Genomic DNA, 10,330 nt, shown 5'->3' with positions numbered 1-10,330 from the left:
ACTGGAAATTCTCTCCAAAGCATCCAAGCTTTTTTGGAATGGCTGTATATCACAAAAAGTGTTGAACGCGTAGCAATGGCGCTTGGCAACACCAATGAGACCAGGAAATCCATAAATGGATGGTACATAGGTCCATCCAAAGGTAATTTCCTACATTCTTCTTGGTCTTATTGGTCATCAGAAGGAAGATCATTGAACCACTCCCCTGACAGCTGTGCACCAACTATTCCAATTTTGGACAAGCAAGAGATCATGGCCACCAATCCAGAGGCTCACCTTACACCTCAAGGATGAGCAGTTAGTCTATTCTGTGGAAAAAGGCTCACCTTAATCCTCAAGGATGAGCAGTTGGTCTATTCTGTGGATGATGATGGCATCCAGAAGTGTGTCAACAATGAGTCCATCCACAGGACCACTCTGACCAAGTTTTCTGTTGCAATCACAAAAACACCATCAGCCTTGGGATTAGAGCAACATTGTCCTATATCACAAGGTTGTGCAACATTTCACGTCAAAGGTATTAACAGATTTGAAGCAAGGCAAAGACACACAAAAATGATGGGCCTGGTATATTTAGCCACTGTCAATAAAGGCAAGAAATATTACCTTTGTATGCTACTGTTACACCAACAAGGTATCACTAGCTTCACAGACATGCAAACAGTTGACGGAGGCACCTATGAAACTTACCGGAAAACAGAAGAGGTCTTCAGACTTGCATTACTGCCAATGCTGGCGCAAAACCGCAGGCTGGCAGACAGGCAAAGCTCTAAATCATTTTTTCTGCATCCTACTTATCCAAAGTCCACTCGCAAACCCTCAAGAATTGTTCAACCACTTTTCTGTTGACCTCTTGGATGACCTGCCGCACCAACTCAAAATGGTCTACCAGGTTGAAAACCCCTCAGATCAACTTCACATCTCGCTTTGCTACTACTTACTGGCAAGGAAGCCTAGTTCACAAAATAACTCCCATTGATGCACACGCCAAAAAGAACTCAGCACCTTGCTAGCCACTGACACAATTGATTTCACTCTTGCTACTTTAATTAGCAATGGTTTTGCTTCAAAACTTGTGAAATCTTAGATTGACCAGTAAGGATGCTCTAAAAACTGACAAATGTGAGACTAGAAACAAGGGCCAGAGGTATCATAAAGTCTTCAAAATAAACTTATGTAGATTCATTTGTCAGTACTTGGCTGATTTACATTTTTGCATATCTCAATGCCTAAAGATTGCCATTCAAGACTTGTAAGATGATATAAAACCTTATTTCACAGCAAAGGAACATGAAGTAGCCTCAAAGAAAATGACTCCAATAGAGAAAATACAAGTTTACTTATCTCAATTCTTGGTAGCCTTGAAGGAAATGGTACCTACAGTCAAAATTGGCATTAAATGAGGGAGAAACCTATAAGATAACCAACAAGAACAAGAAATCATATTGGTTGCCTGCTTGATTGGAAATCCCATCAGTTGCTTCAATCATTTTTGGGATTAAATGGTAGCCATTGTGTTTGCGCCAATACCAAAGACCCAAGCGCAAAATACAGTGATTAAAATCAAACCGTTAGGTACCGGAATGTCAAGGTTGGATGCGTACATGGCCAAGACGTAACCGCTGATCAGAGCAGGAAAGATTGGTGCAATGAGAAGCCGAAGGCGCAATTTCATTTCCTCTTCGACTCTGGCGATCTCAGCAGCATCTTCAGGGCGGTTTTCTTCCTCAGATTCAGACTCAGAGTTAGAGGATTGCAAGTCTACGGAGTCTTGGGGCTGTAGAAGACCGCTTGATCTGCCCGTAGGGTCTTCGACGATTTCTTCATGAACAACTGCTTGATTGGCGGATGCACGGGTTTGTACCATTTCCGGACGGTCCATTTTAACGCGCGAGGATCCTAGATTCGTTTCCTGCTTCGCAACTTGTACAGCCTTTTGTTCCGTGAGTACCGAGGCGGTAGACGCAATGATATGACAAATACATATATGCATCCAAATAAACTCAGTTAGATTCTGACCATTCCTCTTGCAATTCGAAAAGAAAAGCTGTTAAGCAAACTCAACTTTGGTGTGAGTCTGTGGCTTTTCCTCTCTGTCGCCGGAGAGGTCCTCATTGACGTTTGCTTTTGATCTATAGCTTGGTGCGATTTCAGGAAACATCGCTTGATCAACTACGGTCCACGAGTCTCCTAGACCAACTTCTTCCGTTGCGGCTTTTGCAACAGATTTTTCCATGGGTATCGAGAAGGTTGGCCCAATGATGGCATAAGTCTATGCAGATAACTCGGTTAGATTTTGACCATGACTCTCAAGAGTCGTAAAGAAAAGCTGTTCAGCGAACTCAACTATGGTGAGAATCTGTCGAAGCAGCATATCTATCTTTACGGGCACAAGTAACAAACAAGTTTACCAGTAAGGGCACAAGTACCAAACAAGTTCGCGGTAAAAAAGACAGCGGCCTTGAGAACAGAAACCAGCCGGTGAAGCGAGCTGGGGATTGATGAACCTCCGACTGGTCCCGAAGGCTCTTATGTAGAGGTGCTGATACAACTTGGCTGGACGGTGGTCTTGTCAACAGGCCCCGCTTCATCCAAACTTAGTTAGAAGAAAAATCAGTGGTAGTACATGATTACTTCCCCACTCAGACAGTTTTTTCCGATCTGTTGAGACTGCGTAATCCTTGAAGGGCCTGCGGTGGGTCATCTTTTATCAGCCAGGGAAAGCTAATCACTGCTAGCGCTGGAACCCTAACTTAACAAAAGCCAGATTATTTCTACCACAATTGGCTGAATTTCAATAATGTTTCCAAAAAATCATAGAAGTTCATGTGTTCGAAGTGTGGACCCACCAGTTTGTGGCTGCTGGAATGATTTTTCCAAGTACAAGACAAGTGTTCAGCAGGTCCAATTTTTCACAAGGACAGAACCTACAATTCTGTCTATTCAGTTTTCTTATTTCATTCTTGGCTTGTTGTGTAGCAGATACTTTCTGGTACTGCTTGAACTGAGAGATAAATCATAAGCCTTCCCTCAAGGCTGAAGTGCTGCGCTGCGCTACAAAAAAGCGGTCTTTTAGGGCAGCGCAGCGGAGAACCGCTGCGCGGTCAGCCCAGAAAGCGGTAGCGCAGCGTCAGTCCCGCTGCGCTATCGCTGCAAATAGCGAGGCCCCGTTTTTTCCCCGACCCAACAAGCGGTAGCACCGGCGCAGCGGCCACCACAACAGCTGCGCTGCGATATTTTGGCTGGCAGCGGGGGAGCGCTACGCGGCCAGCTCAAAAAGCGGTAGCGCAGCGGCCACCAAAACCACTGCGCTTCATGCTGCGCTGCGCTTTCACCCTTGCAAGTTCCCTAATGAGAGCGCTCCGCACAGGTCCCCCGGACCCCCTTTTGAGTGGCTTTGTTAAGCTAGGCTAGAGCCTGTAGCTGGATTATTATAATATCACCACGTGCAAAATCAGTTTGGGTTATGAAATCAGGTTGTACAGTCCTGATTGAAAAATGTCCAAAGCATCCAACACTGGGATGACTGGTTATTGAGATGGCCATCTACACATGACTAAAAGAATAGCCTCTGGTGGCCAAACAAACCTGTACAGTTATCTGTCATGCAAGTAAGACGGCATTGGTATGCATGTAATGCTGGTGTTGATGCTCTTTTTGTGTTGACCACGTCCATTCTAGAGATGACCACTTCAAATCTGGGCACCCATGTGAAGCCCCCACAAGTTCACAAAGTTTGGGTTTCCAAAAGGAATATCACAAGGCTGTGACAGTTGTATTTAAATATATCCAGCGCCTGTCTGCCTTGTCCTGGCCTACAGAGAACTGCTTCCTCATTCTCTCCTGACTAGCTAAGATTCTCCTTTTCTCTTCTTTTCCATTTTGTTCTCTTTTTCCTCTTTCTCCTTCTCCAATTCAATTTTACTCACACAGAGAAGTGCTTCCTATCTCCAACAGTAAATTTGGGGGTTTTTGGAACCTGATGAGTTGGGTTGTGTTGTGACCTGACACAGAAGGTCACAATCTGTGACACTTGCCCGCCCTCAAGACCAGTTATTAGCGGGAAACTAGCTGCAGAGCTAGTTTCTCCACTGGCATTACATTTCTCATTGTTCCGGTCATCTCAGGTTGACCCAAGACCGGGTTATATCATGACCCAAACCCAACCCAACCCAAAACAGTAAGATGTTGGGTTGGGTTTGGGCAGCATATTTTAAAATCTGACGCAACCCAAACCAACCCGCACTAAATTGTGGTTCGGGCTTGGGCACTGTTTTCCGACCCAAACCCGACCCGGTTCCATCCCTTGTCCTGGTGCAGCCAACCCCTTGACACCAACTGCGCGGCCAGAGTGTTGGGTATTGACGCCAGGCAAGCGTGTCAATGCAAAAGGTCAATTTCAAGGTGCTGTTTTTCGGTTTTGGGGTCAGGGTGGCGCCACCAATCATGCGCAGGGGCCGTCCCAATCATCCTGGTGTGTGCCGTGCAAACGGACATGACGGCCGTGCATCACAAAATCATGTAGCAGATTGTTTCACCCTTGGTGGCCTTTGCCCCAAAAAATGGTGCACACACCAGCAAGTACCCAGGTACCTGCCCCTTCTTCCCTGGCGGGTGTAGGCGCCCATAATCTGAGAATTTTAAGGCGTGTACCCGGACTAGTTGGCGGGGGGACCATGTCTATTTTCCATGTCTTGTTACTCTGAAAAAGCAAGCTGATGAGCTTGCAGAACAGCACTGGAAGACTACAGAACTGGTCACAGTGGATTTCAAGGACAAGTGGGAGGTGGACAGGATTCTGCATTGCCGGCAGAATGCAGAGCCAAAAGAGAAGGATTTATTTTCTTCAATTTTTTTTGATTTGCTCATTAATAAAAGTAGAAAAGGGGGAGGCTTTTGCATTAGACTGGGATAATTTTATAAGCCATGTTGCAGGCTGTAGCAGTACAGGCTCTCTTGTACATAGCTATCACTTACATGTAACCAACTGCACATTCATGTTTCAAAAGGCTGGAGATCCAAGCTCCTTCCTCATCCTACAATTTGACCTTCAGGAACCAGAACCCCCAGAAAACCAGATCCCATCTTTATCTCCATACAGGTACCACTAGAGTACCTGCTTACCACCTGATTTTTTCTCCAAAATGGACACCCGGCACCCCTTGGCAGCTGCAGGCGGGTGCGGGTGGTACTTTCTACAGGTCCCCTTGGGTACCTGTAGTACGTACCACCACCAGCAGTTCAAGTATAGATTTGAAAATCATTTCTTGTGCTATTTATGAGCATTTTATCACTAATCATCTAACTCTATTACCTTTTGTTTACCCTTGGCCCTTTATTTTGGTTCCTTTTCACTCTGAATTGAATCCTTACACTTCACAAGAATGCCTTCCTTGATCATCCCATTCTTTGAATAGAACACAACAGCCATACCCCTACGTATTGAATGTGGTGAGAGCCGGTGCCGCTTGAATGATACATAATTGTGTTTAAAGCTAAATGCCCTCTCAACATCAGCAGATGTGGCTGTGAAATGGAGAGAGAAAGCAAGGTAAGTTTGTACAGAATACAAGACGGCCTGGTTTATGATTTACCCACCTAGAAAACTCAACACATCCAACACCATTTGTAGCAGGCCCCCATGTGTATTCTTGAGATGCTTCTGTTGCAACCAGCACTTTAGTGGATTTACTGGTTTGTTGTTGTTGTCCAGGATAAGCGCCGCCACCAGCCAGTTATTCAAAGGGTTGGATAATCAGTGTACTCCTTGGGCTGCGGCTGCATCTCCCAGGCCGGCAAGCATTTCAGTTTTTGCCTGTAATAGAAGTAGACAGAAATCAAAACACAAATAAAAGATGATTTGATTCATATAATTCATTTTCTTACCTTGGTGACAGCTGTTGATCCTGAGGCGGAGGGGCAACTGGTTCAGGCTTGTGAAATGATATCCACATGTCCTGGGCAAGCCATATAGCTTCAGATATCCATTCTGGTTCCCAGTTTTCCAGCTTGAATTACTTGTTGCGGAGGGATGGGTGAAGCATTGCAGCAGAAAAGTGAGTAAGTGAAAAAAGCAAATGAGAGAAAGCAATTTAGATAGAGAATGAGAATAAAACTTGCAAATCACAATCCTATATATAAAGCGGAGAGGAATCAGTCAAGCTATAGTACTTGTTGTTTATTTTCATACAAATCTGACATGCATTCCTCAAGTCTGGCGGATAATTATTTGCACTGATTGCTGTTGATAGATAATCAGTGATTTGATTGATGATTAGAACAATGTTGGCCAAGCAAGCTGAGCCAGAAACCAATATTTGGATGGTCATATTGTGAAAAATGGTTAGTGTAGAGACTGTAAAATGAAGATGTGTCTGGTGAGAGTCAAACTCACGACCTCAGCTATGCTGAGACACATACTAGACTGCTGCCTTTACCAACTAGGCTGCAGACGCTTGTGGCTGCCAGCTGGGTGGTTGGTTGTTAGTGCACATGGGTCAATCCAACAGCCCTCCATACTGTGGTGATGCATCACAGTAGCAGACTAACAGACAACTCAACAGTTAGCACATCCACCAAGTCACTTTCTAAGTCAAAGTACAAATGGTTCAGGTAGTACTTCCTGTCAACCCCATGCTGTTTGTGACACTTCCATTTGAGCCTGTGTTTAAAACCAGGAGTTGGTTTGATACACATTAGAGACCATCCAAAGATTTACTTGACTTAAATGGCCACCTTGCACCTGACCATGCCCACCAATTGGGCAAGGGAAGAGTCATGTTCAATTGTATGAGGTTTTGCCCACCCCTTCTCCCAACAAATCTGAACAAACTCATTTTTTGAGTTGGGGGAGTACCTCACCTTCTTGGCAATCACACAAAACTGGATCAAACAGGACAGTTGTCAATGTGATATGTCAAAAAAAATGAAAACCACTTTTCTTACTTTTGCCAAGGTCTGTTGGCAAACATTTGTTGTATAAGTATCAGATTTGTCTTCATCAGTAGCATTTTTGATGCTTTCTAGACCAAGTGTTTCAGTTTCATCCCTATTGTTTTGGTGTCTTAACTCTGCCTCACTTTCAGTATCTTGATCTTCTGAGGATGAGTCATCTCCCTCTTCATGTAAACTAGAGTGGGAAAAAATGAAAAAAATTGAGAGACATTGAGTGATGGGATGGCAAGGAAAGAAATACAGTTTAGCTCACAGTTTTGTATGCCTCTGGGTATCTTGATCATCAGCATCTGATTCATCCAAGTCATCAAAATCTATTGTTGAGGCGGTGTTTGCACTGTTTTTTGTCTGAGATCCAAACAGTTGAACAATAAAAGAGGGGCAAATGGCCCCCTCTGGCTAATAGATAGTCTAATATCTGCCCCTCTGTGCAGGCAGATATTGTAACAGATATAAATAATCGAACTTCTTGGGTGTGCAATATTGTAACACACTTTTGTTACAGTGTGAGAACTCCTTTTCGGATGGGTTGGCAGTCCTTTGAGGGGGAAATAACAATATGATATTCCAGCTAAGTAATACTACTGTTACGGGTGGTTTGAAAGACCTGCCCCTCTATTATACTACAGAATTCTGACAACAAATTTATTTATTGTTGTGGCGTGACTTTTATGATGGAGAAAACTTGTATGTAGTAGTCTCTATCAGACCTGGATCAGTTTTAACAAGTACAAGATGCGTATACAACCTCTATATGGCAAGATGGGCAAAGAATATAATCAAGTGAGAATATGTTTTGTTGGGTTTTTAATGGTTTCAGCAGAGGGAAATGATGATGGAGTGTGGTATGAGATTTCTATGTTAATGTATGATGACTGAGTCTTCCGTGATGATGGCAAAATGATGACTGGTGACCACTGAGCTGGGGTGCCTGGGTGATGATGGTAAAATGGTGGGAGGAGGGCCTCCTTATATATTCTTTTCTGAGTTATTTTTGCTAGTGAGGGCTGCACTCGAGGCATTTCTGCTGGTGGTGACCCTGTGGATTGCACTGCCTTCTGCAAGGGGTGCACAACTTAAACTGCTGTTCCGCATGACAATGTGTGATTTGTACCTTTTAAGGCAAAGGCCGCCTAGGTTGGTTGCACTGCAAAAGTGGAGGCTTTCTGACTGCATGCATTGATGTAAGGTCCGCGCAAATCTGTTGAGTTGTTGAGTGGAGGCCTAGTCGATGCAGTTTCCAATGTGCAGGTTGCGTGAGGTGCTCTGTAGCTAATAGTGGAGGCCTGCCTAACTAGTAAATCTAACTATACTCTTCTATATATGCATGCCTTTTATGATTTATATGACTTTCCACCTGGGTATGGCCTGTACTAAACCTATAATTGTAACTAACTTCTGAACTAAAAGAGCTAGCTGGGTAGTTGAAGTGAGTGACTAGGGTTAAGTTTGTATGTAGAATCTATTCCTCTAATAATATTCTATCATATGCTAGTATTGTAGGCTGTGAGTTGAGGTTTTGGCAGTTTTGTTGCACGCAAAAGATCTGGATCACCACAACGGTGTAGTGGTAGATCCGGTTTGGGGACCCAAATTGACCGCACGGGTTTGAGGGGGTTGCAGACTGTGGATTCCGCAAGGCTGGCGCGGAGGATCTTCAAGCGGCGGAGCGCATAACCTGGGCGCGGAGTGTGCAGTCGAAGGCGGCGGAGCTGCAGCGTGCGGAGCGGAGCGGGCTTGCTGAGTCCAGCGCGGACTATCTAGAGCGGCGCGGCGATTGGGGGAAGCTGTGGCAGCTGAAGCGGTGTGGTATGCTTTATGTTTACCCATCTAGCCCATTTCAAAAATTTCCTTTTTTCTCATATCTACACTCTCAAATCAACTAATATGGCGGCACCACTGGATTCTACGGCCAAAACTACACAGGACACCATGGGCAACACACCTTACACCCCTCTGGATCAGAAGATACAACCCCTTCAAGACACCATCATTCAGTTACATACACACAAAACACCATACTCAGGTCATGTAATCCGTTACATGAACCACACTTACCCAGGAAATGTAATCCGTTACATGGACCAACCTGACAGCTTGTCTACCCCTACATATACTTTACTGCATCAGCTGCACTCATTAAATTGTGTTATGCACATGTCATGCAGTGTCATGCAGTGTCATGCAGTGTCATGCAGTGTTATGCAGTGTTATGCAGTGTTATGCACACTTGATGCAGGCTTATGCAGTCTAATGCAGTCTTATGCAGGTGCATGCAGACTAGTGTAATAGGGGCTGCAGTCTGACAGTTGACAGATGACACATGCAGCTTGCAGATGACATCATTTGACAGGCCAGGCCAGCTAAAACATCTCACCTCCTATTTCTCACTAGCTAAATTCCCTCATATGACATCATGACCTCATGTGACCTGTCAACCATCAGCCAAAATACCTCATTGTAGTCTGCAGGGCAGCTAAAACCCCTCATTCTCTTGTTCCCCTGGAGCTGAAATGACTCACTCTTTTCTATTAAAGGAGGCTCTCCTCCCCCCAGTTGTACTTGCACTCAGCTTACCCCATAACAGTACAATACTTGCTCACTCTACAAATAATAGACCCACTTTATATTGTGTTTTTACACCCCTACATACAAATTACAACACGTACACATCAGCTACATCACCATAACCCTTAAGCCACCTGCTCAAAGTAGGCTATCTTTTGATACTCCTCCTCTATCACTACATTAAACCTTCCAATTGTAGATTGAGGGGCTTGTTTCAGTGTCTAGTGACCCAGGAAAGGCAGAGGTAACCTCATTCATCCCTTTCTGCACTCAGCAAAAGGTTCTCTGGAACACTTTTGAGCTTTACAGCGGGATACGTCAGCAGACGTAGCTGGGGCGGAGGCGGCTTGTGGGATCCCAACACCGGAGGCTAGAAAGGGGCATGGATGATGGATGATTGGGGGTTTGGCGGCTGTCTATGGCAAGCAGTGGAGGCGCAGATGACGACGTGGGAGCGGAGGCATGCGGCCTGCTTGGGATGGGAGGAGGATTTCTATTTGTTATTTCTTTTTCTACTAGAGGCCAAGGCGGCTTCGCCGCTGCAAACCCCAGCACAGCAAGAGGCCACCAAGCTCAAATTCAAACTTGAAAATTTTTCCATAGTATTTCTCCCACTTTTCAGTGGAGAAAAACCTTTCAACAAAGCAATTTTACCAGGTATGTACAGGTTCCTATGAATTTTTTTTAGCCAGAGGTCTGGTGGAAAAGCTTTGGCACCACCCTAAACACTTGATAGGGCACTGTACAACCATTGCATGATTTTGCAGAACAGCCTGGGGGAACTTGACAAAGACCCATAAGTTTGAGA

At 44.7% G+C, this 10,330-nt stretch overlaps 1 protein-coding gene across 1 annotated transcript; it reads right to left on the bottom strand.

Moving 5' to 3' along the window:
- Positions 1-1,498: 1,498 nt before the first annotated feature.
- Positions 1,499-2,236, bottom strand: PtA15_5A643 (uncharacterized protein; the record flags this gene model as incomplete). Its single annotated transcript, XM_053169426.1, has 2 exons — positions 1,499-1,933; positions 2,066-2,236. 2 exons carry the CDS (start codon positions 2,234-2,236, stop codon positions 1,499-1,501), a joined length of 606 nt encoding a protein of 201 aa, XP_053020624.1.
- Positions 2,237-10,330: the final 8,094 nt, after the last annotated feature.

This window comes from Puccinia triticina, chromosome 5A (assembly GCF_026914185.1).
Source record: "Puccinia triticina chromosome 5A, complete sequence".
NCBI classification, from domain to species: domain Eukaryota; kingdom Fungi; phylum Basidiomycota; class Pucciniomycetes; order Pucciniales; family Pucciniaceae; genus Puccinia; species Puccinia triticina.
Note: the sequence above shows the minus strand (reverse complement) of the source record. Positions and strands in the feature narration are given on the sequence as shown.